Consider the following 27,925-nt stretch of genomic DNA (forward strand, 5'->3'; position numbering starts at 1 on the left):
GCGTCGCGGGCGCGGGCCCGAGTACGTGTCTGAGGGGGAGGCGGCGGTGGCGGCGGTGCGGAGCAGCCGCGGGGAGCGGGATCGGCTCCAGCACCAGTGCCGGGGCAGTTTTAATTAGACTTCGGTCAGCCCGGGTTTTATCGGGAGCGGATTTTAAAAGTGAGTACGAGCGGGATGGCGGCGGGAAGGGGGAGGGGTGTGATCGGACCGGATCAGACCGGCCCGGCCGGGGAGGAGCCGCCGCGCTGACCCGCGCTCGTCTCTCGCAGGCGTCTCTCGTCCCTCTGCCTCTGCGGACGGGGCACCATGTCGGAAGCAGAGCAGCAGCTAGCGGCCGGCGCCACCCAGAACGGGCACGAAGCTGCCGAGAGCGCTGGGGAGCAGCAGGCCGAGACCGGCGGGGCCGCTGCGGCGGCGGGAGCGGCAGGAGCAGCGGGAGCGGCGGCGGCGGCGGGAGCCGGCCCAGCGGCGGGAACAGCGGGCACGGCCGCCAGCCAGAATGGGGCCGAGGGCGACCAGATCAACGCCAGCAAGAACGAGGAGGACGCGGGGTAAGCGCGGACGCCATGTGCGGAGCGCCGGGCCCGGCGCGGCCCTGCGGCGGCAGCGCCCCCGGCCCCGCTCGGGCCGGCAGGGAGGGCGGCGGGAGCGGCCCCGCCGAGCCGGGGCCCTGCAGCACCAGCGCTTCCTTTGTTCTGGCGCTGCCTTTTGTTGGCGCCATGTGGCGGCTGGGGGAGGGGCGCCGAGCGGGGCTGTTGCCCTCTCCCGCTGTAAAATGGAAGGGGATTTACCTCTCCCGCGTTTTCTTCATCCTTTCCCTCTTCAGCGAAAGGGGCGGATGGAAGGAGTTGCTTTCTGATGGGGAGGGGGGCTGGCTGAAACTTTGCGGGGATCGCACGGCCCATCGCCACTGGCGTCGATGTAAATGTGAATGTTTTGTGTAAAGCACATAAAAAATAATCCTGGCCTTGGAAGGCAGCGGGGTTAACCTAAGTATTTTTTTAAGGGAAGTGAAGGGAAAATCAGCACGATTGAGATAATGCGCGGTGTGTTTGAATCGGTAAGAGCTATTTTGGTGTGCTACTTTGCAGCATTGTCAGAAAATGCCTTAAGTTTTGCAAGGGATTTCTGGAGGAGTCAGTGTAGTTTCTCTGTGCTGTGGTAGCGTAATCCTTGTGTATATAAGAGGAATTTCTTTCATATTATTGTTGGTCTGTTCGTAAACACACGTAATTGACACGAAGATTACGTGGTTATTTCTCGGTTATTTTCTTTGTTATTAGAAAATAACAAAGAAACATTTTCTTTGTTATTAGGCTACCCCATGTATTTAATTGGAACTCCCTTTGTTACTGCTGGGCTCTGAACCAGAGGGTCAGATCCCTTAGGTTAAACAGAGGGCTGAAGCCAGTGTAATAGATTTTTGACTATAAAGGAGCGAGTAACACTTGCACAAGCTTCCCACCAGCTGGAGCCGGATGTACTCTTTGCAGACACTAGAAGGATTGTGAACTAGGCCTTTTAGCTCTGTACGAATTTTTCTTTACTGTTTTTAGTATTTTATGCTGAAAAACGGTGATAGTATTTTCCTTTCATGAACAAGCTTCAGACCCAAATCGGTGTGAAATGAAACTTCTTAGAAAAGCACTTATTCAGAGGGATTGACCTATGTGAAGAATGTAGTGCTGTCCAAGGCACTGATTTTACAGTGTTTTATTAGGAGCTAAAATAAGCTTCAATTTAGCTGCACAAATACACTCAAGAGGGAAAATGACTGCCTATTAAGGGTGCAGTTGTCCTGCTTATGTGGCATCTGAGGGAAAAGCCAAATACAGCGATTTTGGTCTTGGCTTCAAAGGTTCAAAAGTTCTAAATATTGTGTTATTTAAATTAGGTATCAGTTTTACCAGTTACAAAACAAAGCACTGTAAATTGCAAAGTGTGCTGTGGTACAAGGTGAGTTTAGCATGTGGCAATGCCATGAAGTGGCCAAAACTGCCTCCAGACAAATTCCTGTCATCCCCCAATCTCTTGATCGTTCTCTAAGTGGTTCTCTAAGTGTGGTCAGCGATGACAGGGTGTGCTGTGGAAAGCCTGTCAGGTTAGAGCAGCCGCAGTCAGCTGTTGGGATGGGAAAGAATCCCCCAAGCCCCTTTCTTTGACCTATTATTGGAAGGCTGGATAAACTTCGATCCTCCAAGGCTCTGCTGTAATGGCTGCAGGAAGCACCCGCTGTATTTGAACCCGGTGCTTCCTGCTGCACTCAGCAAGAGTGCACAGCGTGGTCTGCTGAAAAAACTTGACTTCAGCTGATAGAAGGGTATGATTTCACCCAGTTCAAGAAAAAAAGGGAAAAACCCACATAAGGTTTCCCCTACCCCGTTTCCTCTTGAATGTAAATAGATGCCAATTATTACAAAGTTAGACAAACTCCAAAAGCCAATTTTATTTAAGTATAGTTTAATTTCTGAAGTGCTGCTACCTTCTAGTGCCAATCTAGGTTGCCTCCAAACAAGAGTAATAACTTAAACTGCTTCAGTCTATAGTTAGATAAAAAGGCTCAAATGCTTTTAAAAGCTGAGTTTGTTACCTTGGAAACTATGAAAATAGAAAATGCAGCCATGTTATTAATGTTTTTGTTTGAAGTGAAGCATTTGAAAAATGCCTTCTTGCCTGCTATCACTGTTTTGTTTGTTAGCTTCACTTCTGTACTGTGCCTTGAATTAAGTGCTTTGAGCTAGATATCCTCCTTCAGAGGGTATTTTGTATGGGAAAGTGGGCAGGGAAGAACTGTATCTGCCTACTTGGAATTAAAGACTGAGAATGGAGAGACTCCTGTAGTACTGATGAAGACAGAGCTAGACTCAGTAACTAAGCAGGAAGAAGTGCACAACATAGTAGTTAAGGCAGGTCCAAAGTCCCATCTGTTGTATGTGACTGTTATTGGAGGTCACAGATGCCTGGACTAAAATTTTTACAGCTGTTTAACCAAAACCTAAGAGAGCTCAAATACTTTGCCTTTTGATACCTTATTCTTTGCTGAATGCTTTCAGAGTAGTAGGAATGATCCTAAGTTCTTTGCAAGAACTGAGTTGGCAGTACTTGACAATCAATACTGCTTTCTTGCAAATGATGGAATACTTTTGTTAAGAACATAAGTTACTGGCAAGGACTATTTCAGGCTATTCTTACTTTTTTTTATATCACCTAAACAATGGCAGGGTGCATTGTGGCCTTCCCTCAAAAAGAGAGGGGGAGAAGCCCACCCTTGTGCACTCCCGTAATATCAGCAGCTTTTGATAAGATGCAGGTGTTGCACTTGGAACAGACAGTCCTGTTCTGACAATGCTGCTGAGGTGTGTACCACTGAGCATCTTACTGTGCTTTTCTCTAGTGCTTCCTGAATCTGAATAGCTCTTCTCTCCTTGAAATTTCAGGAAGATGTTTGTTGGTGGCCTCAGTTGGGATACAAGCAAAAAAGACTTGAAAGATTACTTCACCAAATTTGGTGAGGTAACCGACTGTACGATAAAGATGGACCCTAACACAGGAAGATCCAGAGGCTTTGGATTTATTCTCTTCAAAGAACCCGGGAGTGTTGAAAAGGTGAATTTAAGCTAAATATTTTTGATACTTAACTTCTAGGGGAAACTTTTCAGCTTGAGTTAATCATACCAAACTGTCTTTTAGGTTCTGGAACAGAAAGAACACAGACTAGATGGACGACTAATTGATCCCAAGAAGGCCATGGCAATGAAAAAGGATCCAGTGAAGAAAATATTTGTTGGTGGGCTAAACCCAGAAGCTACAGAAGAGAAAATCAGGGAATACTTTGGAGAGTTTGGAGAGGTGTGTAATGGTATCTTAGTAAACTCTGAAAGTATAGTCTCCAGTTGCTGTTCAGTTTATTAATAATTTGCAAGTTTCAAAGTAAGTGAACTTCAGATGTATCAAGCCTTCTGTAACATCCAGAAGTTTCCCAACTTGAGAGCAAAGGTGGCACTTACTGCACTAGGTGCTTCCATTGCTAGTTAGAGACCCTTGTCTTAAACTCAAAGCATTTTAGCTGATGTTAAAACCAGTTTGAAGAGTTGTAAAATGGAAATCTTTGATCTGAAAGCCACTGTTAGCATAGAAAGGCTTGCAACTTTGGTGTTCCATAAAATGCATAAAAAGAAAATTTGCAGTTTTGCTGCCCCAATTTCTGTGCATTTAACTGTTCATCTAAAACATGAATCTGAAAATAGTATTTCACATCTTCAGATTGAAGCAATTGAACTGCCAATGGATCCAAAGACCAACAAAAGGAGGGGATTTGTGTTCATCACTTTCAAGGAAGAGGATCCAGTGAAGAAGGTTTTGGAGAAGAAGTTCCATAACGTCAGCGGAAGCAAGGTAGAAATTCTGACTTGCAACTCTTAGTCCAAGGATAATACCTGTACATCTATAACCTGAAAAGGCTTTTGTAGACCTCTTGTGTCAAAGTACCAACTTTACAATAAGGACAGCTTAAAGTTTACCATAGCGGTCGGTGTTTTGCCCTAAGTTCTGTCACAGGGGCTACCAAAGCTCTTTGACCGTACTTAAGGCTTTCATTGCTCTATTTTAGAGCCTTTTGTATATTAAGTATCTAATTGCATTCATTAAATGCATGTGGAGAAATTGGCTTGTGTATCAGTGTAAGCCATTCCAGCAGGTAAATGCCTATTTTCAGCACTTGAATAAATGAAAGCCTTGCAGATGCTTAACTTTGCAAGCATCTGGCTGAAACTGGCTCTGTCTGCTGGGGGGAAGCTTCTGCTTTCTTCTCTCTGAAGCTCCTTTCTGCAGCCCCCCCTGTTCCCCAAACCTTGCCATGTAAACCCACTACAAGGATCCAGGGAGTGAATGTACACTTAGGGAAGCTCGTGTTTGGTCAGCTAGTTATGGGAGCTACTCGTAAGGGTGGTGTGAGGTGCTCTGACCAGCTGACTGCTCATCTGAGGGAATAGCTAATGGAGACAGGCTCATGGAGCAACAAATGTAGAGAGACTGGAGGCAAATGAGGTGTCCTTGTTCTCTTGCTCTGAGGCCAGTGCTGACCACATAACTTCAGAGCCTTATTACACTGGGTCGTACTGTCTGACACTGACTTGGATTGCATTTCATTTAAGGCTGGTCTTGACACAATCCAGAACAAACTTTGGCAAACCTAATGCAGTGGGAAAGACAGTGGTTAGCAGTGAAGTTTGTTTTCAGGAGAGATGAATGCCTAAATGCCAAGAGAGCTGAGAAACTTCTGTATCATATCTATGACTTGTTTTTGCGTTATAGCCATAGATAATAAAAAGCAGATTACCTTAAAGGTCCTGTGGTAAAGGACTCCAAGCCAGGCTTACTCAGGTGCTGTTGTTCCTTTTGCAGCATAGTGGCTTTAATCTTGGACTGTGCACAGATCCAGGAACCTGGCGAATGGCTGACAGCTTGAACTGCAGCCTGGGAACCTGTCTTGGAAATGTCAGTTCTGGTTGGTTTTACCTGTCAGTATTTGATAAATGGTGATTTCAGGTGTTGCTAGGGGTATGGTACAGTCCATCCACATACACAGTGTGTAGGGTGTACAGTGGCTGCCAGGAAAACTCGTTCTGGTGCATTTCTCAGAATCCTGTTCATTCAGTGCAGGTCAGGTGAAGCAGTCTGATAGCAGCAGCCTTGTCCTGGAGGTTGTGCCAGGTGAGAGGGCAGCCTTGTGTCTCCTACAGGAGAGATGGCCTCGGCACCTCTTTCATGGTGAAACTGATGGTAGGGACTAGGCAGGATAAAATGCCCTGAAAGCAGCGGCCTCTTGGAAAGGCTGACAGTGACTTACCTTTGCCCAGGTGGCATAATAAATCAGATGTCCCTGGATATGCATTAGTGCTGCTCACCTGACCAGGAGCACAGCAAGTACACCTCCTTTGCCTCCAGAGGAACCTCTGGCTTCTCCAGGTGCTCACGTGGGGCAATGCTGCTCTGAGACACTTTACATACTCTTCCTTTTTTTTTTTTTTTTTTTATTTGCAGTGTGAGATTAAGGTAGCACAGCCAAAAGAAGTGTACCAGCAGCAACAGTTCAGTAGTGGTGGAGGAAGAGGTAGCTATGGAGGAAGAGGCAGAGGTGGAAGAGGCGGCGGTAAGTACTACACACACTACTTTAGTATGGACACATTCTAAATAAGTTGTGTGTACTAAAATGGGATTTTGTGGATGGTTTTCCCTTCTATAGCTCAAAGTCAAAATTGGAATCAAGGTTATGGCAATTACTGGAACCAGGGTTATGGGAATCAAGGATACGGCTATCAGCAAGGTTATGGTGGCTATGGAGGCTATGATTATTCAGGATATGGGTATTATGGATATGGACCAGGCTATGATTACAGTAAGTAAAGAGAACTGTATTGGGTATAAGCAAGCATAACTAATTAGCAGTTTAATGCATTTGTTCTCTTGTTCATAGGTCAAGGCAGTGCAAATTATGGGAAGACACCAAGACGTGGTGGTCATCAGAATAACTACAAGCCATATTGATCAAACTTATTCAGGTATGCAGTGGCATGGTCTCTTTTGGAAAATGACTGCATAGGTTTTGTATACAATGCTGTAGATGGATACTTCAGTTCTGTACCAAATTTAACTTTACAATAAATTTCTATGGCCTGTTTAATGTGCATCTTACTTGGAAGAGCTCCCTGGAAATGTTTTACATGTTTAATACTTACCAATAACTAGTTGTCTAGACAGTGTGGTGTGTAATTTTCAGCATTGCTGAAAATATTAATTAATGATTTTATTAATAGGTTAAACTGAAACTGATTTTGAGGGTCTGCTTAAAGCTGCAGCTCTGCATCTAGGGACTGCCTCTTGGAGTTAACTATGGACTCTGCATTACTCCAGTTGTACAGAATGAGATGCATCTTAGGGAACCAGTGTCACTTTCCACCTTTTTATTTTGTATTGTTTTTGTGTCATACATTTCCTGTAATGGAAGTGTTAATTTTAATGTACTTTTTGGTACCTTTTTGGAATCTAATGTATTGTAAGGTATTTTACATGTGTTCTGATTCACCATGACATGGATATGGAAGCTATCCTAGCTTTTGAAATAAAAAAGGCGTAATCTAGTGTCTTGTGCCATTCTTCAGCTCATGTGTTAGTAAAACACCAGTATCCTGTTCCCAGAACTTAGTTCATGGCAGTACTTGATAGATTGAGTTGTGCTTAAATGTTTTTAATCTTAAAACTAGAAGGCCGTGTTGGTAGTTGTGCTCACTTGCAGTTAAGTGGCAGCTAAAACCTGCTGTCATTTCTGCCTGGAGGTTGTGGAGGACAGCTCAGGTGAGAAGCCCCAGCTGTGGTGGGGCTGTGCTGGTGACATTGGTGGCTCTGCTCTAGGCAAGCACAGAGGCTCAGTAACTTGTAGTGGTGTCTGCTTTGGGCTCTGCTAGGAGGAGCCAGAGCTGTAGGGTCCATGTAGGGCTTGGGAGTCTGGACAGCATTGAAGGAGCCAGCCAAGAGGTGTGCAAAAAGCGGCCTGCACTTCCTCCATATTTCACTGTATTGAGTCTGAGACTTGTCTGCAAGTTGTTAATAGACTGTATATACCTGCCTTGAAAGGCAGGTTGGACAGACATTAAATTACCAATGCAAAGTCTGAATTTTTGCAGCCTTTTTGTACAACAGAAAAGGCTAAAAGAACTTCCACTGCACTTGTGGGTGGAAAAAACATCTCTTTGTCTAGAGATGAGTGACCAGCTAGTAATACTCTCCATTTTTGACTTTACTGTTAGTTTACTGCTATTTTAAGGCAGTAACTGTCATGTGATTTGCCTGTCTTGTTGCAGAATATAAGTAACAAGCTCTGCCGTACAAAGTAAACTTTTAATCTTTGTTGCAGTGATCAATTCAGTATCAATCTTCTTTTAAAGCTAAAATCTGGCAATATTTTTTCTTATAACAAATTTTCTTTGAACAAGGAACACCTGGAAGTGGAATCAAACCAAGTAACTTAAGACAAAAAACAAAGACGTGTTACTAGTGACCTTTCCAGTTTTTTTTACCAAGGGATGCAGCTATTTCTGCATGGAATATAATCTGCTGCTCCCTGCTGGTTGTCTTTGAAAAGAAAAACTTGCTTGTAAGTTTAGAAGTCTGTAAAGACTCTTCTGGTGTTAGGTGGAAGTTTTTTTTTTTTTAAAAATCAGGTTTTAAATCTTATATTGACAACTCTACAGCTGGACCATGTAACCTCCAGCCCAACTTGCAAATAAAAAAACAGCAGATCACTGAAACAAATGAATACAGTATTTAGAAGTATTACTGTCTCAAGATTTAAAATTTAAATACTTTATTACATACTTCAAATTTTTTTTTTCTGTGAAATAAGGGGTAGCAGAATATTTTTCTAGCAAGCACTTGGCTCTCCAGTGGGAAAATTGCATGATACCAGGACCATTGTGCTGCAGTCCTTCTGGCTAGTAGTGTCCTAGCAAGAGTTTGTCAGCTGGTGTTATTGTGGTGGTTCTTGTAAGTAGGTGCTCAGGTAATGCTTCCTTAACAGGTGATGTGGCCTTAGGCAGAAACTGAGGATACTGGTACTTAAATGCAGAGCTGGCTTTTTCCCTTTCTTCTTTGCATGAAAAGTTTGTGATACAAAGAACTGCCTGGTGAAAGTAAAGGCTTGTGCACAAGGTTGTTGCTTATGGCTGTAAACTACTCGTAATTTACTAATCCTACTTGGATATTTCTACAGGACAGACTATGTTTGTAAGAAGTGGTTTGGGAGCCATGGCCCTCAGCTGTCTGTCCTTCATGTGTTTGATGTTAGGAATTTGGAACTGAAGTTTTTGACTTAACCTGGTGGCTTGAGAGAGTGTGTGTTGAATATAGTGCTACTTAGGGACCTTGTTCTGACACTGGCTGCTGAAACTCATCAGAGTCCTGGGAAGGACTGGGTGTACTGGCACCTGGAATGGTGTTTGCATAGGTAGCTGAAGACTTGAAAATACCAGAACAGCCACTGGCTCATCCTAATTTGAAAAAGTCATAACCTGAAAGGGCATAAATTTAGAAAATGTATTTTGTAGTGGCCATTAGAAAAATCCTCCTTTATAATCAGTTTTAAATAAAAGCCAATTCCACACTGCCAGAGTTGAGACAAGCTCTTGTAAAATTTATTTCTCCTAGAGCTTTTACTAAAAACAAGATAAATGAAATCAGAAAAATCAAAGGTGACTTATCTGGTCTAAGACATGCTAGGATGAAGATTAAATGTGCATTATTATAGCAGAATAATGTTTCTTAGTAGTAGATCTTGAACATTGTTTGAAACCTATGGAAAGAAAATAATGTTATGGGTTTTTTTGTAATTTCTTTTAATGATACTTTTACTTCATTGCCTCATTTTCGCTTACATTATATGTAAGTGTCTTACTAGTACTGTACTTAGTAAGAGGCTTTTTACTTTCTTGGTTTCCTGTAGAAAATAAAGGCATTTTTCTTGCTTAGTTTAGATCACAGATAAGTACATTAAGTCATTAGGCCTCTAATTTGCACTGGCACTGTTAAGTAATCTTTCTGTTCCTAAGAATAAGTAGTATAAACAGCTGTATGTCTTTCCATTAACTTGCTAAATAAAATATTAACACATTTTTCTTGTGCCTGCTATACTAATATACACTGAACTAAAAACATTTCTCCTTAGCTCAGGGCCATAGCACTGTGAATCTCATGGTGGTTGAGGCCACTAATTACACTGCTCACAATGACCATGTTAGGTGCATTCCTGCCCAGCTATCCAGAGTTCATCTAAACAGCTGGTTGTCTCCTTAGAGTAGTTTGAAGAAGTACTAAGTGTACCAAAGGATGTTGTTACCAAGGTGGTAACTGTAAGTGTACACTGTGCTCATGAGTGTGCAGCAAAACTGAGTTGCAGCTAGATGTTCTCTTGGCAACCTACTGAGGGACCTCAACAGATGAAGAGATAACAAGACTATGAAGACTTAACAAGACCAGTCTTACTCTGATACCCACAAACTTTGTGTCTAGGGGTAAATGGATCCTGAAGCATGAGATGCCAGCTGTGAACCTGAAATGACACTTATGGGGAGATCTGCTGAGAAGTGGTTATGCAGCTGGACCAGCTTCTGGCTGGAGCCTGAAGGCACTGAGCAGCAAGCAGAAAAGCTCTGTGTGGATGTGCAGTCATTTGCATGCTCTAGAGACAGGCATGTCTGGGACATGTTGGCCCTTGCTTACAACAAGTGATGCACACACTGTTGCTGGGAGTGTCAGACTGATGGAAGGCAGTTGTGAATGCTGGATATGTGGTCCATGCTTGGAGATCCCCAGAAATTCCTGCAACCTTTGAGTAAAAGCATCTCTGAGGAAGCTTTATTCTGACAGTGCTTGTGAAATTATGTTTAGCAACCTTGGCTTTTAAATGGTTCTGGGTAACTATAGGGAATACCTGCTCAGGTGGACCAAATAGGTGTTTCCTGTTGGTTCAGACATTCTTTTTCCATATCTGGAGAGAGAATAAACAACAACTTTAAAAAGCCATGACTTAGTGTAAAAAAGTCACAAACTTTCTTAATGCTAAGTGTGTAGAAGTTGTATAAAAAGCTAAGTGGCAAAGTACATAGATTATGGCTTTCAGGAACATGTGGGCCTCTTTTACAAGTTGTGCTTGTTCAGATAAGCTAAACACTCAAACCTCAGCCAGAGAAAAGCTGTTCTAAGAGACATGTGCATCTGTAGAGGAAGTAGCTTTGTTGGGGAACTTCAGCACAGAATAACTGAGAAGGGAAGGCTGTGTGCTCAGCATTTACCATCTTGGCTCCATTTTAGCATTATCTGAAAATCAAGCTCAGCAGGTCAGCATTGTCTTCAAGAAAGTTCAGCAACCACCCACTATTTTTAAGGGTTTTGATAATTTTTTTACCTGTTAGTATTTTGTCAATTGTCTCCACAACAAATTTTGCATCCTCCATATTAAAACACATTGGGGGCTTGAATTTCAGCACATTTTTTCCTGGCCCATCTGTACTCAATAGAATATATTTTTCCTTAAGTCTGGAAAGAGCAAGAACAAAGAATTACATTTACCTCTGCATGTAGCTCAGAAAAACTTCCAACACCAGCCTGCAGGCTGTCACACAGTGCCTTCCTACACCGACTGCTGTCAGTTTTGGCCAGTTGATTGTATTTTAGCTTGCCGCACCCCTCCCATTGAGAAACTCCATGATTGTACCTCTGTATTAAATCCTCTGCTTCTGCTGTGGCTGGAGTCCTTTCTCCTTGGTCTTTGATTAAGTCCACTCCAATGAATAAGCCACAACCTCTGTAACAGAAATAAAAACAGTTAGTCTGTCAGAGTCAGTGTCAGAGGAAGGAACTAAAAGTGAACTAAAAATGAGATTTTTTTTAAGACCAGGCCATCACTGCATGAGAATTACCTGATGTTTGGCTACTGGTAGAAGAAGGTTTTGCTGTTGTGAAAAAATGTAGTAATACAGACTTCTGTCTGCTCACACGGGCATAGCAGGACAGGATGTTAAGCCTGTTTTCCATCTAGCTCATCACTTCTGTACCATGTGCACTTCAGCTTTGAGTTAAAACAGGAAAGTGAACTCCTTTAGCAGCTAATAAATTGATAAAACAGTACTGGCCCAGAGTGGCAAAGTATGTGAGACTGCTGATAAGCTCAAGTTTGTTTTACTTGATTGTACAGGAGGCTCTTTATTTTTGCTGAAAACACAAAATTTAATTAATTTCTCAAAACAACATCTGTTGGATTGCCTGAACCAAAGAGAAAGCAACTAAAAATGTAAATAAGGCACTGATACCTGACATCACCGATGATGGGATGCTTGATTTGCAGCTCCTTGAGTGTCTTCATCAAGAAGTTGCCTACCTCTGTGGCATGAGCCTGAAGGTGTTCCTTTTCAATTACATCTAACACAGCTAATCCAATGGCACATGAAACAGGGTTCCCACCAAACTGAGCCCAGGAAAGGAATACAGAGAACCATGGGAAGAAAGATGAAATCATGTCACTGGAAGTGCAACTTCAGTGATACAAGTAGCATATTATTACTTTTATCAGATGGAGCAAAAAACATAGACTCACAGACTAGAAACACAGATAAAAATAGTATAGTAACACAGTTCCTCTTTAGTTACTATGTGGAAAATACTAATAAAAACACAGCATGAGTATCTAATTTTAATCCTTAGACTCCTTTACAGAAGTGGGCAACTGTTTACTTACTGTATTAAAATACTCTACTCCAGTGGCCGCAAATGCTTCTGCAATTTCTTTTGTTGTTGCTACACAAGCAAGTGGGTGCCCATTTCCTATTGGTTTCCCCATAGTGACAATATCAGGTATAAAATCTTCTCCCTGAAGCTGGAATGCCCAAAAGTGCTTGCCAACCCTGCCAAAGCCAACTTGAATTTCATCAGCAATAAATACACCTCCTGCCTTGTGCACATGCCTGTAACATAACAGATTGGATTGTCTCTTAAAAGGAAAGAGAACATAGAATTTACTGTTCAGGAACATGCAGAAAGTGTTACTTTGCAAACTTTGAGGAAACAAATGAATACAAGCCTATATTGTATACTGTGTATTTATAAGCAGATCTTTGCCATATACAAAGTTCACATTCTAACATGAAGGCGTGGGTAATTTCCTACCTATGAAGCTCTATGCTACAGCAGGCAGAGAATTATCTATTTACCAAATACGTTAAGTTATGACCACTTACTCTGCAACCTTCTGAAAATATCCTGCTGGGGGAATGATTTGACCACCCACACTTGGTAGAGATTCAACAAAAAATGCAGCAATCTGAAACAGAACATAAAATGTTTGAAAACAATACAGAAAGTTGTGGAGCAAGCTCTTTGTCCTTGTTTTACCTTTCTGCCTCTCTCATGTGCATGCTCAATAATATTTTTTACTTCATCAGCATAGGCTGTTACTGAGTCTTCATGGTCTTCTCTATAAAGTCCTCTGTATGTGTCTGGAACAGGAGCCTATGCAAAAGAACAGTATCCTATATTCAATATATCATAAAAACAACTTCACTCAATTGACAAGTAATTGGTAGATATAGGCTGAAGTACATACCACGTGGACCCATTCCTTTTGTCCTTCTAGATTTCTGAATTTATATGGGCTTATGTCAATCAAAGATGTCAGATGTCCATGGTAAGCACTTAAAAAACAATTGGCAGAACTAAACAGTAATTTTCTCAGTATCAAGAGTTTTTTAGTATTAGCATTCCAAATAGTAAAAAGTAGCCAGCTGCTGCTATCACCTGGTAGGAAATTCAGTAACTTAAGCTGAGAACAGCTCTGCAGTTTCTTTTCTATCAATAAGCTCAGTGCTACTTGGATTTTTTTTTTAAATAAGGGATGCAGAGGGACAGGAAATAGCACTGGTTTGCCTGCACCAGTGACTGGAATCACAGCAGGGAACACCTGAGCAGTACAAGATTGCAGAACAATGGGAAGGGCCTATTTCTGAATATCCTCCAACAATGGAGTTTCCAGTGACTGTAGGCATCCTGTTCTAGTATTTGACTCCCTTCATGGCAAAAGACTTTTTTTACTATGTCTCATCAAAATATTCCTCAGGTTTGAACTTATATCTGAGGTATTTTTTCCTGTCACCATGTATCTTCACACCTGGCAGCCATCGTTTTTTGCTCCTTCCCATGAGACAGTGGTAGTTGCAGTGAGATCTATCTGGCTGTCTCTTGCTGCTGAACAAACCCAGCACCTCTCACTGCTATGACTCCTTTCCCATTGTGGCAGGCCACTGCTAGTCTCCTTCCAGTGTGTCAACAGCTGTCAACTACTGGAGAGCCCAACCACAGCTCTCAAGGCTGGGCTGGCAAATACTGAACAAAGGGAAAAAAATACTTCCCTCAGCTTCCTGGTTACAGTCTTTCTACTACAGGAGGATTTCAGAAATGCTCTGACCATGGGCCAAAACTGAGCCTTGTACCCCCAAACTGCCAATGTACTCACTGGTCTAAAACGATAACATCCTCATGTTTTGTGTACTGCCGTGCCAATCTCAGGGCAAGGTCGTTGGCTTCAGATCTACAGTGGAAAAATTCAGTAATTGTTTCATTGTGGATATCCTGAATTTTGAAATCTAACCTCCCTTGCACTGCTCTTTGTGTCTGCAGAGAACAGACAGAACTTGATGCATGTTGTGCACAAATTCTTTAGTAATCAGCACTCACTAGGTAGGACTGTTCACCAGAACAGAATCCATCTTAAAAAGCCACAGTACAGGAACTTCTTCAGAAACAATCTGGCTTTTTTTTTTCTTCCATATGAAGTTTCCTTAAGAATATGTCCCAGTCCCCCCCTCCCCCCCCACCAAGAGAAGCAATGCATTCCTAAATTTAATTTTGAGAATAACTGTCAAATCAGAAGGCAAATCAGACAAGAAAATAATACAGCAAGTATTTACATTACTGGTTTGTGGTCCAAGTTCTTACAAATAGAATAAAACTCTTCTTAAATAAAGAGTTAACTAAACTAAACTAAACTAAACTAGTTTAGTTCCCAGGTAGAGAGCTTGCAGAACCAAACCCATTGTCCTGGTTTTTGTCAGTATCTGGTCATCCACACCAGACTGAAACTGGTTGTTGATAAGAAAGTGTGTACTTGTCTGTATATACCTAGTAAAGCCTCAACATCAATTCTAATGTACCAAACTTACCCAGAATTCAAAAAATAGAAGATGCATAATTTCTCAGGTAGTGTTTTTGAAAGTCTCTCTGCATAATCAACCAAGTTATCATGAAGGTAACGAGAATTTGTATTTAACAACTGATTCTGTTCATGGGCTGCCTTTACTATATCAGGGTGACAGTGTCCAACTGCAAGAGAATGTGGAGAGTGGTTTGAGAGTTCTTCTTATTACCCATGGTGTTCATTCATATGCCAGCTTAACACTAATATTTCTCTAATAGTACACAGATATTATTAGTAGGGCCTTAATAATGGTACATCTTGTAAAAATATTTTTGTGCTCCTCAAAAAGTTTGAAGCTGCCTTCTACTGTATTCAAGGTTTGTAGTTAGTACTGGAAATTGATATGCTAAAACAAATAGTGTCTGATTTGATGCTTGGATTTAGGCATTTACACAGTTCAGGAGTTTGGGAAGGTGCAGGTAAGCTTTACTATCAAAGAATTAGTAGCCCTGGTAGGGGTTAAGTTAGAGAGATTTCAAATCCTGTAAGAAAGCAGCAGTCACTTAATTATACACAATTAAGGCACCACACTGAGCAGTGGTTCTGTGACTGTACACTTAACAGTCACTTTTACAAAAACAACAAAATGTCACTTGTTCATTTTACAGTGAGGTGCTTTATTTGAGTTTCCATGGGAAAAAAATCCGTGTTTTAGACATATTTCTAGGAAGACAGGACAGGAAGCAAGTCTGGAAAGCACATTCACACACCCAAATTCAAAAACACTGTAATTCCCCAAACTACACACTCAAGAAAGTTTCCTTCCACTTTTCCAATTAAACACTCCCTCCCCCAGCACAGTGCAACCACAGTAAAAGTACTGATTGTTCTTTGTTCTGCTTAAAAAAACACAGCATCAGATAACATCCAACACCATTACTTCAGCTTACCGTGAGCAACATTGTTTATGCAGTCAAGGTACTGTCTCCCATTCTCATCATACATATACTGGCCTTTTGCCTTCATGATCTTCACTGGATCATTAGGAAAAAACAGCTTGCAAGAAGAGCTATGACAAGCATCAGAAAGCAAAATAAATCTTAGTGAGTTTAGTTTATCCTACTGGTAAAAGGCATTTCTCCTGTTTGCTGGCACAGTCATCCTGCTTTTGGCCCCTAAACCAAAGGCCTTGTACTCAAATTTTCTTAGATTAACAGAAAAAAAACCTGAAAATCCTACTCTAGGGTCTAGCCACAGCAGTAGGACTCGCCTCTATAGTTTCATCCTGTCTTAACTGCAATTCCTTACTGTCTGTGCTATCTGCCCTTTTTGTTCTTCTGTCTCTTACCTTGTGCTATGTTCTTTCTATTCTTACTATGTTCTTGCTATTCCTGCCAACATCCTGATTTTCCAGATAGTTTGCTGCAGGTGACTGTTAAAGCTTCACTAATCATAGCTGGAACACCGAGTGATTTTATAAGGCTGGGTTTACTTAAGTGCATTTGTTTTGTTTCACTTTTTAAATGAATTGCCAAACAAGTAAAATGGAAGCACATCTGCCTAAGTAGGAGTTGCAGAGATTTGAGACTGAAGGGCAATGCCAAACTTCCCTACTTCATTTAGTAAAAGATGGCTTACACAGAAATAATTTGACAATAAATACAAAACCATTGTCAAAAGGATGACAAAGGACAATGGTGAAGTAAGAAAGTGCTTCATTATCCATACCCAACTGGTATCTTACAGTTGGGGGTTTGTAAGCGTCTCCTAACTGTTCAAAAGATGCTAAGAAAGTGCTTGCAGAGGCTGGGTCTTTGTTGCCAGTGGCAGGGCAAATCAGAAAAAGATTTAATGCCCAGTGTAGTATTTTTCAGGTGTATGTAACTGGCATAATTCTAATTTCAGCATTTACTTTCAGCCCAACTTTTGTATTCATACAACACATAAAAATAGCCTTGGATTTGAATATATATGATATGAAAATATGCCCACAGTTGAATAAAAGAGTTGTGTTGCCATACTTGCTGATGGTCTATAGAATTAAGACTTTCTTTAGGCTGGTTGAAACACCACCGGAAATGGAAAGTTTAGAAATGAGTCTTGTCCCTCATTCTGTCAAAAAGAGCAGACCTTTGTTGTTAATTCCATCACGGTTTTGGTACAATTAGTTTCCTGAAAGATGGTCTGTAATAGAGCGAGAACCTCGCCTGGCCCCAGCCCGGCCTCCAGCCCCAGCCGTGCCTCCGCCGGGCTCGCAGAAAACGCTTTCTAAGCAGTTTAGACTCTAAACAGGCGCACTCGGTATCATACGGGTTTTACAGTGCACTTTCGTAATCCCCCTCGTTAAGACAGGCTAATTCCTGTTAATTACAGCAGCGCACCGGGCTGTGCGGGCGCGGCGCTCCGGCGCTGCCGCTGCTTTCAGCCCGGGCGCGATGGCGCTGCCGCCGGGCGGGGCCCGCGCCTCGGCCCCGGCCCCGGTCCCGTCCGGCCGCAGCGCCCGCCCGCCCGCCTGCCCCGGCCCCGGCCCCGGCCCCGCGCCCGCAGCACTCACCCGACGAGCTGCCGCCGCAGGGCCAGGGTCTGCTGCCGGGAGCGCGGCTGTGCCGCCCGCATGGCCAGCGAGCCGCCCGCGGGGCCGCGCGGGCCGGCGGGGGGAAGGGAGGGAGGGAGGGAGGGAAGGAGCGGCCGCCTCCCGCGGGGCCGGGCCGGAGGAGAGGGGCGGGGAGGGGCGGGGAGGGGCGGCAGCGGCGCAGGGACGCGGGCACTGCCCGGGTCCTGCGTGCGCCGGGAGCGGGCAGGCGCTCACCCGGGGACCCGGCGGCGCGGCGCGGCGCTTCGCTCGCAGGCAGCAGTGGGGACAGGCTGCGGCCCCTGGGGCCCGGCAGGGCTGCTGGCAGCTCACCCTTAAAGCACACGCCCCCAGGGATTTACCCTGCTCGGGTTCACCCAGCCCCGCATCCCACTCACCTCGGAGGGAGGAACAGGCTCTTCAGGAACGTTAGTACAGCTATAACACTCTTCATTTGAAATACACATTGAGGAAGTTTCTTTTACAGTTGAAAATAATTTGAGCAGGTAGCCAGGGTGGTAGAACTGAAATAATTCTTCCACATACTTCATTGTTAAAGCAGAAGTAAGCCCAGCCTTTTACGTGTTCTACCCCTGTGTTTGGTTGGTGGCAGACAGGTAGGCACCTGACTGACTCCTTCAGAGCCAATCCTAAAGCAGGTAATAGTTAAGATTAAAAGAGGAAATGCTGTCAATCAGATTAGAATGATCTTTCTTTCATTCCTGTTTGACTGGAATTACCTAAAGAAAAGTAGGAAAAAGAACCAGACAGGAGATTCTGTGATACTTCGAGTTGTGCTACCACAGGTGTTGTATTCCATAACCAAGTTAATCAGCTTTTCCAACTTGATTCTAGAAAATGACACGTTTTTCCTTCTAAATATATGCTCACATTCTTTTGGTTTAAACTTAACAAACAGCTTTTAAAAACTCTAGAAAAATGGAACAGATAATTTAAAAACTACACTTGGCAGATTTTGCTCACTAGCGATAGCCACCATTAATTATTTCTAGTTGCAATTAATGAACACAGGAGCAGTTTAAATTTTGTGCAATATGGAGAATGCAAAACCAAATTGCTATGTACTTAAAGTTAGATTGAACTTAGTCTAACTACATTGTTTCATAAAGGTCAGGTTTTAAGTAACAAAAGACAGTGGAGAAAAAGTTAATAATGGCTGTTAATCTTTATTTGAACTCTTGTCTGGTTAAGATATTTACTAGCTATTTATAATAACAACCTGAACATTTACAATTTTGAAAGTTTACTCTTGGTTACAAATGCAGAGTTCATTATACATATTCACACAATTGTAAAAGTAATCTGTACAGAGAGACCATTTTTAAAATCTAGTCTTTGCTTTTATTAAAAAAAGCACAAGAAAAAAGTTTTTTTAGGTCTCAAGGTAATGTATTGTCCATTACAGCTTTAAACTAGAAATACATGATGTAGTACTAATTAATACCATTTTAACATGTTAAAACAATGGATAAGAAATACTGTTATTAATGCCTTCATTTTTAAAGTAGTTGTTCCCCAAAGAAGAGTAAATAGAATACTTTTCGTGGCACATACATGATCAAAAGTCACAAAAAGTTTGCAAATGGAGATGTTAAGTACATTTTCTGTAATTTTAATATCTATATATTTCTTTTCAAAGGTCATATACAGAGATTTAGCCAGTTTTGTATAAATTACCATGTAAATACATTCAAAACTCATTTTTGGCAAGCTGCAAACACACAAACAGCCCTTTCTCCTCTGAACAGCCTTTCTGGAGTGGTGCAACCACTCACATAAATAAGGGACACTTGCATAACGTGGTAGAGGATTAAGCTCTATTGACATAATTTCAAAACAAATATGGGCAGATAAGGCACATGTTGGATGTATTTTTCTAAACTGTATACAGATTTGAGATACCAGCAGGTACAGTTTCTCAAATGCTTGTGTACACACTAGTTTTGTGTCATTTCTATGTCCAAAGTCATGTAATGCAGAAAAGCAGGGGGCTTTCAGTTTTGACTGGTATTTGGGCTGAACATTCTTCATATTCAGTATTTTTGATTGTTTTTAAGATAGCAGAAAAAGAAAATCAAACTGAAACTCAAAAAGCTGTTCTGAAATTGTTTATAAAACTGCAGTCTATGAAACAAACCAGCAAACACAACAGGCTCCAGCTCTCATTTGCACTGATGGCAGCTTAGGACCTTTCCTGCTAAATGTACAAATTCTGTGGATATCATGGGTGCTTTTGCTTTGCAAAACCTGATTGTAATTTTTTTAAGTAATTGCAGAAATACAAGTTTGATAAGCACTCACCTACACTTAATAAATTCCTGTAAAATGAACTTTTAAAATACATTGTTTAACAGTATAATAAAAAGCAGTAGATGGTTTCAGTGTCATTTACAGACACTTGGGTCTCCTCCCTTTTAAGTTTCTGTTCATTTATATCTAAGTTATGTAAGGAACCACACAAGTGAGCTGACACAGAAGTGAGGTGACTGTTCCATGAAACTACACTTAAGGCAACTTCTAGCAGAACTTAACAAAATAGGAATGAATTAAACAATGTCCTAAGTCATAGGAAAACCACAAATGTTCCTAATGTGTTTCTTACTCCACTCTCTTGTCAATAATTCAGCTTCTTATGCATGGAAAACTCGTGTTTCCCAGCCTTCCTGTGGTTTCCCCCAGGCTCTCTACAGTAGTATACAATAATATAATCTATTGAGTCCTTCCTCCATTGATATCTAAGTGACAGATTTTCAGCACTTACTTTAGCTGCTGGTTACACAACAGTCACACATCTCCTGTGTTGTGCCATCTAATGGGACACAAGCACATGGCAAAGTTGCAGTAGTTCACCTGGGGATATGAAGGTACTAAAAGCAATTTTTAGCTTACAAATATAAATTATCACCAGGGAAAATAAAGTTTAGGAAGTGTGTTTTACTTACTTCAGTCTAACAGATTCTCCCAAGTGGAGCTCTGGAGTATTTCTAACTGAACTAATTACAACCAGGTCCAGTGCAGTGCCGGGGACACGTTTAAAAGGCAGGTGACTCCAGTAAGTGACACTGAGACTGGACTAACTAGAGTGACCAAATGTTTATCTCTGCCCCTTCCATTTTATTAAAAAAAAAAAATAAAACACTATTGCAAAGGGTTAAGAAATATGCTTACATAAACTCTGTCCTGTAAAGTTGCCAGGTTCAGTGTGTGCCACAGTGATTGCCTTGGCAAGTTAGAGTGTCACAGGCCTTTTGAAATTATCCATATATGTAACTTCTCACTTGAAAATCTCCTGGTTAAACCTCTGCAAGGCTGGCTGTGCTGCTCAGATGTCAGCCTGTCCTGAACAGGTAAAAACCACGAGTTTCAAATTAAACAAAGCAATACTGAGGTTCTTTCCACCTCTGGACACTCCTTCCTCTGCTAAAGCACATTGGAACCAAACTCACTGATTTAACTCAGCCACATACCTGCACTATTTGTATATTAAATTTGTATATCTTAATCATTTGTAGTTATTAATATTTTGCATATCTTAGAGAGAAACCCATTGCCTACAAAGGAAATAATTCAGAGCTTCCATGCTTAAAATTTTAAAAATAGAAATGTGTCAGGAAATCTAATATAGGTAGATTATATGTGCATAACGCTGTAAATTATCTGGGCAACAGAGGGACTGAAAAAACATGAAAATACAATTGTATTTCCCAAGAAAGAAATACCAGACTTGGAAAAAAATTAAAGTTTCTATCCATGCACTCCTGGTTTCACAAGTGTCTATTCAAACTGTAGAGTTACACAAAAGTCATGTGTGCTGTACATTAAGAGACAATATCACAGCACAAAATTTGCATAAAATTTGCTTCTGTTTAAAAAAGTCTCCTCTAGAGGGCAGCATTGAACCAGCATGCGCCTTCCTAATGCACGTATTTTATCGACAGGCATGGGGAGTTACGAGGATGAGAAAGCTGGAAACTTTATGGCATCTTAATAGTTTAATTAATTTTTATTACTTATTTTAATCAGTGCATTTAATTGTGCATTACAAAGTGTGAGTTCTTGCATTCTTGTCCAAGACCTGCTATATTTGGCTGAGTGTAAAACCAAAACTTTACCCAGAGTAGTGGTTACTATAAAAATCTTAAAACCACAGGTGTCATTTTCCATGGATTACTTTGCATCATTGCATGGGATGTCTTAAACTGCTAAAACCTCCCACATGTTTTGCTGGTTTGCTTAAGGATTTCAAATGCTAAATTTATGAAATTACAGAAGACAAAAGCTCATCTAAGTATTTCATGTATTGGTTTCCTAAAAAGAAAACACATCAAAAAGTCTCTAACCATTAAAAGAAACATTCTTATTTTTAAATACACAGGAGAAAAATCCATACAGAAATTAATTCATCACCATTATATATACAGGAAGTGTCAGAAGCAGTGCATACAGAAGAGGCGACTCCCCAGGGGAATAAAACAAAGCACGTGGCAATATCTTGATTATGATGTTTTTAAACTAAAATACTGATGAATTGACACTTGGGAACAGTTCCAGTTTGGGGTCAGATCAGGATTTCTCTGCCACTTGTTTTGTAATCTAAAGAAATATTCCTGAATTCACTGGCCAAGCCATGACTGAGCTGCAAAACTCTAAATTAATCTCATTTGTCACCATCAGAACAGGCCAAATTATTGGGTTCATGCTCTGGCAAGGTTCCTCTCAAGCTGTCATCTGTGGAGTTACACACACGGGGGTTTTTTGCCTTATTCCCTTCTTCCCCAAATCCATCCTCCCCAGAAGCTTTAGGGCGCACTCCCATCCTCACAGTTGGGTGCAGCATCAGCACTCCTGGAGCACCAGCACTGACACAACCACAGCCAGCAGCAGCTCCAGCCTCAGTCACGGAATGCACTTGCTGTGAGTCACGGCAAGGCAGCCCTGCCTGCAGAGCTGCGTGGCTGGAAAACCTTTTAGGGGTCTCAAGAGAGTTCTTGTGCCCTTATGGTTCAGTTTGGGAGCTTTGATTCCAAAACCCACTGGGCTCCAGTGTGTTAAGAGAGAGGATGGTGGTGGTGACTGGAAAGATGGTCATTAGCTACAGTTTGAAATGGAACAAGCCTTACAGAAAACTGTGTGTCCTCTGTGCCTGGGCAGCAGCAGACATGGTTGGCTTAACCTCATGGAAAGCACCGTGCTTTCACAGGCACTTAAATTAGAGCCAGGAATTTTGTTTTGTCAACTAAGAAACAAAAATATATTTGTCTGAGTTTCAGGCTCCCCCAATATCAGTAACCCAGAATGTCTATTGATGAATTTATGAAGTTACACCAAATATTTTAGTGATCAAGAAAAATCAGTGGCTCAGTCTCAGCCTGACCCGCATTTTGTAAGCATTAGCAGCCTCTCTGACAATCATCTTCATTGCTGCTGACATATAGTGGTAACATTCAGCTGCTTTTTGGAATTGCTGCAAAGCAGTCTCAGATTCTTTCAAACCAAAGGGGAAAACAAAAGAAGATATTTCCTGGGGGAAAAAAGCTCCCTAAGCTTTGTGAAAGGCTGAGATCATGACTGAGTTTTGAGCAAGACTGCCAGTACTACCTAGAAGTAAAATTTATCTTCGTGAGCTATTCACAAAGTATTCAGAAAGACTCACATAAACATTTTCATATGGAAGGAGAAAATAATCAACTGATCTGGCATGAATTTGCAGAGCAAAGCACATCTTTTCAACTGACTGCAGTAAGATCATGACTGCTCTGGATTTAACAACTGCTCTTCTAAATATGTTGGTGTGTAAGGCACATGGAAGTTTAAACAGATTTCTTCTTAGACTCTGTGAAATCAGTACAAAACCCAATAGTTTCTCTAATAAAGTCTGTTGATCTGAATGTTATGATTGATAATCACAGAATGGCTGGGCTTGGAACAGTCTTTAAAGGTCATCGAGGTCCAGCTCTGTGCCGTGGGCAGGGACCAGGGACACTGTCAGAGTCTAAAGGCCAAGTGCACCAATCTGAGCTGAGGACTTGAGGTGCCAGTGCCAGCCCTGCTGGGGCATCACTCCCTGCTCTCCACAGAGCTCTGCTCCTTCGGTGACGAGGGGGTGGTAGAGTGGATGTACCACCCCCAAGGAGTGGGGAGAGATCCAGGAGACCTACTGGTTCCTCACAGGAGTTCCTCATAGCCAAACTGGCAACAGTGTGCAGCAGGATCCGTACCTGCCAGCATTCCTGATGGGACTGGCAGCAGCAGGAGTCCAGAGAAGCCACTGCACGTGAGCAGTGAGTCCAATGTCCTGAACATTCCTGACTGGCTGCACGTGCATAGATGATCTTTGTACATGCAGAACCAAGGGCCTTTTCCTGGGAATTTCCCAAGAGGATCACAAAAAGGTTTGGTAGCTGAGCTGTAGCACTGGTGGGGGTGGATACAGCTGCACTCCCGTGCTGGAATGGTAATTCCAGCCTTCCTCCACTACAAATAAATGGCTTTGGGTGCTGTGGCAGCAGAGGCTCTGTGCTGGGAGGGGGACGGTGGCCTTGCAGAGGGGTGAGAGGGTAAAGCACTATTCTGGTATTCTGTATCAATGTTTTGCAGGCCTGGCAGTGGTCACAGTTGATGCCTACAAGCACTGGATATTCCACAAGTTGAAGACGGAATACTGACTTGTTTACCTGAAGATAATAGGACTTCGGGGTATTTCCTCAGAGAAAATATAAATTTTAATATAATTTCATAAGCTTTGGAGGTTAGCTTGTCTTGTAGCTTCAGTGATATCAAACTTCTTCAAGTAGGAGCTAGATAGAAAGCTGTTTAGTTTTTGCCAGCATATGTAAAACAAGACTTTTCTATCTGCATTGTAGATTGTTTGTGGACACTTCCAGATTCTTGTGCTTTCTGCAGTCATTCTGGGGACTGAACTCTCATTGATATTGAAAGAAGTTCCATGAACACAACATGTGCAGGAATTTGAGTGTAGAAACCCACAATGTGGTTTGGAATAGTGAACTGCTTTTAGTTTGGAGATGACTGGGGGAGATGGGAAGAACAACTGTACATTAAGGGAACAAATACAGATCTTCCTGGTGACATCAATGAGAGATTTGCCTTCAACCTTTCACAGAAATTTTTTTAGCTTTAATTTGGGATATTAAAGGGGTTTTTCAAAAGCACTAAAGGCCAATGGAAGCTTGTTAACTGCTCCATATGCCTTTAAAAACCCCTGCACCAAAACTGATAGGCGAGAACATGAAATGGAAGTAAATAAAATGCATTTTCATTGCTGTTTTGAGTTACATAATTGTTGTTTCTTGATTTGTTAGTTGATCTGAATTTAAGATGGATTTAATCTGTATGGTGACCAAGGAAATGGTGAGTAACTGGTAGAGATGCCAAGTACAGCCACAAAGCCAGTGGTGTGTAGGTGTGGCCCCTGAGCAGCCAACCAGGTAACAAATGCACTGCCTACAGCCCTGAGGCTGTGTCACCTCTCCTGAGCTTGGTGGCCATTCCAGTACTGACCAGCGCAGGGCACAGGCTCGCCCTGACTCCTGGGATAACTCAAGGACACCCAGAGCCTGGTCACAGATGAGAACTCACAGACACCAGGCATCACCCTACCTGTGTGGAGCACAGAGCACATTCCCACTGTTGTTCACAATATTGGAGCAAGACCTCCAGCACTAGGTCAGCTTGGACAGGGCAGGGTGCACCTGGACGGTCACATCCCTCTCTCAGGCCCTCTCTGGCAGTAGCTGCAGTGAGAGTGGCAATAAAGCAAGAGTCTTAACAGAGTTTTGGGTCTACTCAGTGCACCTAATCTGCCTCCCTTCTGTATTCTCTAAGACCAAGGCCACAGAGAGCCATAATACCGTGTTTGATACTACAGCCAGGCTCCTGATTTCACTTAAAACTCCTGCACAGAGCCCAGCAACTCGTATTGAGCAGAGTATTTCCTCCAGACATGATCTGTTAAAAGGGCATAAAGGTGATAGCAATTATATCACTGATCTGGTTAGGGTTAACCAGTTCTACCAATAAAAATCCACAGCTTACTGTTTTGAGTTTGTGTGGCTTCAACTTCTACCCATTGGATGCGTATTTGTATATCTTTCTCTGTGCAGTTAAAAAAAAATGTTAATACAAAGTATCTCCTCCCTGTAAAGGAATCTGGTTGCTTCTTGATCTTCATTGTAAGCTGAACAGACTCGGCTGTAAGCCATCTTCTTCCTCTTTGAAATATTTTTTATGGCTCTCTGCTGCACAATTGCTGTTTTTTCAACATCTTAAAAAATGTTGAACTGTGGAATAATTTGCAATTTTAATTGATCCCACAGTGGTATACACAGATATCAAAATAATAATGATTTTATCCATTACCCTGCTCTGCATGGGATGTGCCTGAGAAGAGATAATTTAACAAAAGAGACTGAAAAGGTGAAGAAAAATAAGAGGAGAGTGCAGAGTTACTTTGCAGTTAAAGCCATGTAAACCAAGAAGAAATAAAAAGCAAATGAACCCCACAAACCAAGTCAATTAAGTACTCCAAACTCCCAATTTCTGGGAACCCCAAGAGCAACATTATGAGCTCTGTTTTTTAAGCAAGGACTTGAGGAAAGCCTTCCCTGTCCTGCAGCTCCCGGCACTGAAAGTATTGCCAGGTTTTTCTGTTTTGAAATTCTGCAGCAGAGGCTTCCTGGGGAACTTGTGTTCCACAGTAACAAAGTGCTGGCACATCTTCAGGCTCAGACCCCAGAACAGGACCCAGAGGTGCTTCCTCTTGAGGAAAAAGGTTTCTCTTGATTGTAGAGGAAATGACCACAGGCAGTCACGGTTGTTCAGTTTAGCCCCAAAATTGCTGTTTCCATCACACCCACAGCATGTAGTGATGGATGGAGCTCAGCTTTGTTTCCTCTGCAAGTTGCAAATCCTTCTCCTGTTTGACCAGACAGCAGACAGCAGCTTCTTTCATTTTTAAGGCTGCATCCTTCTTTTCTTTGTTTTCAGCCAGGTTTTTTCTCCCTTTTAATGTGCATGTATAATGTAGATATGAAGTTGAGAGCCAAATTAGGACAGAGGTTTTGCCCTCCTTTCATGCAGTAAGGCACACGAGGCTGGCTCAGTACTGTTAGTTCACACTGCAGCATGAGCAGGGAACACTGTTCATCCTCAGCTACTGTCATCAGTATCTTTAGCAAATCCTGGTGTTACCATGCAATGGTATGGGTTTGGGAGCTTTACATTATTTTCCAAGTCCATAAATGTCAGAATCCAGTATAAAAAAAGGTCAATATATTACTGTCAAAAGTTTTTTTTTTTCCTTTTTTTATACAAAAATTAAAGAGATCAAAATATATCACATTATTTACATATTGTGCTTCATGCTTAGTGATCACTGAAAGAGAACACACAAACAAACATTTTAATCAGAGAAATGCTCACTTCATTACACTTACTAACCTTACTGTTAATACTATAAGGATTGGCATTCCGATTTCTTTTAATATTAATGGTACATCCAAACAAATTACACAGAATTAAAGCCTTTGATATACCAAGGGTGTGCTCACATTCTGACTGAGGGTTTGCAATCAGTTAGTGACATGCTGTTAACTCCAGCTGTGTCCACATACCACATGTTTACAGCTGGGTTTGTAATTCCACTCAGCTTCAGTGTCAAACTCTTGTTGGAGAATCAGGATTCTCTTACAAGTCTGGGTCAAATCCTCATTTTACAGGAGGACATGTCTCTCCTCATTCTCCCAGGCTGCCAGTAGCACTTCCAAGCTCTGGGTGCATGAGATGCTACAAATTACCTGACCACTGCACCCAGGGTGCTGATCAGAGCACGGAGGCAGTGCAGTGGTTGTGAGTTATAATTACAATGGCAGAAGAGTCTTTGTTAGAAAAGAAATGTTTGGAACTCTGCAACAAAGAGACATTGTTAACTTCTCAGCTGGGAGGGTATGGACTGAGTAAGGCACATGAGCACATGGTGCAGCCTTCCCATGGGTGGTTCCTAAGCTTCCTTGGCCAGGATAAAAGCCCGAGCAGGCCTGTAAAAAGGCATTCTGCTGACAGTGTTAACAATGATTTGTCATGCTTAGCAAGTTTTTGGTGTTCCCAGCACCAGACTAGACCTGGAGGGAACAAGACCTGAAGCTGCTGGAATCCTGCTCTCCCAAGGTATCGTTATACCATGTCTGCTGTTGCTTAAAGCAAGTGCAGCAGTGCAAACAATCACCATGCAGGGAGCAAAATTACTCAGGACCTGTTCAGGGATATACAATTATTAATGTTACTGTACCTTATGCCAACATCCTGCTACTGGCAGTCCGTCTGGTCCCTGCAAAATTGAATTTACAGATTCAGTTTCCCTGACAGTGACTTAAGTGTCAGACCCAAAAACCTGAAGCTCATTTGTCACAATGAAAGTTTTAGCAGCACAGTTAATTACAATACAAAACCCATTTACTGTATATGCACAAAAATGAATATGCAGGCAATGAAATCCATATGTCACACACAACACAAAATTAAATACACCTCAGGGTAAACAAAAAAAATGGAAATCTACACTTCTTTTTTCCTTTAAA

General features: G+C 42.0%; 3 protein-coding genes across 9 annotated transcripts in view; 1 reads left to right on the forward strand and 2 right to left on the reverse strand.

The window, feature by feature from the left end:
- Positions 1 to 27,895, forward strand: HNRNPAB (heterogeneous nuclear ribonucleoprotein A/B). Of its 5 annotated transcripts, none has more exons than XM_068205842.1 (9): positions 1 to 159; positions 270 to 551; positions 3,438 to 3,606; positions 3,691 to 3,849; positions 4,264 to 4,395; positions 6,043 to 6,151; positions 6,245 to 6,397; positions 6,476 to 6,560; positions 23,928 to 27,895. In XM_068205842.1, the coding sequence occupies exons 2-8, from the start codon at positions 307 to 309 to the stop codon at positions 6,544 to 6,546; spliced, it is 1,038 nt and encodes a 345-aa protein (XP_068061943.1). In that variant the 5' UTR covers positions 1 to 159; positions 270 to 306; the 3' UTR covers positions 6,547 to 6,560; positions 23,928 to 27,895. The 5 variants fall into 5 exon arrangements, with proteins under 5 accessions (XP_068061943.1, XP_068061944.1, XP_068061945.1 ...); XM_068205843.1 differs by lacking the exon at positions 23,928 to 27,895 and adding an exon at positions 6,816 to 7,140; XM_068205844.1 differs by lacking the exon at positions 6,245 to 6,397.
- Positions 7,787 to 17,434, reverse strand: PHYKPL (5-phosphohydroxy-L-lysine phospho-lyase). Of its 3 annotated transcripts, XM_068205840.1 has the most exons (13): positions 17,292 to 17,434; positions 15,688 to 15,806; positions 14,763 to 14,922; positions 14,057 to 14,131; positions 13,151 to 13,238; positions 12,940 to 13,056; positions 12,786 to 12,868; positions 12,287 to 12,512; positions 11,862 to 12,016; positions 11,267 to 11,356; positions 10,958 to 11,088; positions 10,484 to 10,540; positions 7,787 to 10,378 (listed from the first exon to the last, which is right to left on the reverse strand). In XM_068205840.1, exons 1-12 carry the CDS (start codon positions 17,351 to 17,353, stop codon positions 10,488 to 10,490), a joined length of 1,359 nt encoding a protein of 452 aa, XP_068061941.1. In that variant the 5' UTR covers positions 17,354 to 17,434; the 3' UTR covers positions 7,787 to 10,378; positions 10,484 to 10,487. The 3 variants fall into 3 exon arrangements, 2 of the variants coding, with proteins under 2 accessions (XP_068061941.1, XP_068061940.1); XM_068205839.1 differs by lacking the exon at positions 17,292 to 17,434 and having other exon boundaries at positions 7,787 to 9,346; positions 15,688 to 15,843; XR_011004331.1 differs by lacking the exons at positions 7,787 to 10,378; positions 10,484 to 10,540; positions 10,958 to 11,088 and having other exon boundaries at positions 11,279 to 11,356; positions 11,472 to 12,016.
- The window catches only part of COL23A1 (collagen type XXIII alpha 1 chain), a 178,211-nt gene continuing 174,447 nt past the window's right edge, over positions 24,162 to 27,925 (reverse strand). The window contains exon 29 of the mRNA XM_068205849.1: positions 24,162 to 27,675. Within this exon, the coding sequence (XP_068061950.1) occupies positions 27,628 to 27,675 (48 nt within the window). The 3' untranslated portion in view covers positions 24,162 to 27,627. The remainder of the gene's footprint in view (positions 27,676 to 27,925) is intronic.

The sequence above is a fragment of the Anomalospiza imberbis genome, chromosome 15 (genome assembly GCF_031753505.1).
Source record: "Anomalospiza imberbis isolate Cuckoo-Finch-1a 21T00152 chromosome 15, ASM3175350v1, whole genome shotgun sequence".
NCBI classification, from domain to species: Eukaryota; Metazoa; Chordata; class Aves; order Passeriformes; family Viduidae; genus Anomalospiza; species Anomalospiza imberbis.

Excerpts from the sequence above, each read along its gene's own strand:
- HNRNPAB (XM_068205842.1), top strand. The coding sequence starts at position 307 with ATGTCGGAAGCAGAGCAGCAGCTAGCGGCCGGCGCCACCCAGAACGGG. Across the intron at positions 552-3,437 it reads AAGAACGAGGAGGACGCGGG|GAAGATGTTTGTTGGTGGCC; the intron begins GTAAGCGCGGAC and ends TTGAAATTTCAG. Across the intron at positions 6,398-6,475 it reads TGGACCAGGCTATGATTACA|GTCAAGGCAGTGCAAATTAT; the intron begins GTAAGTAAAGAG and ends TCTTGTTCATAG.
- PHYKPL (XM_068205840.1), bottom strand. The coding sequence starts at position 17,353 with ATGCGGGCGGCACAGCCGCGCTCCCGGCAGCAGACCCTGGCCCTGCGG. Across the intron at positions 14,923-15,687 it reads CATAAACAATGTTGCTCACG|TTGGACACTGTCACCCTGAT; the intron begins GTAAGCTGAAGT and ends ATTCTCTTGCAG. Across the intron at positions 10,541-10,957 it reads AATTGACAAAATACTAACAG|ATATGGAAAAAGAATGTCTG; the intron begins GTAAAAAAATTA and ends TTCTCTCTCCAG.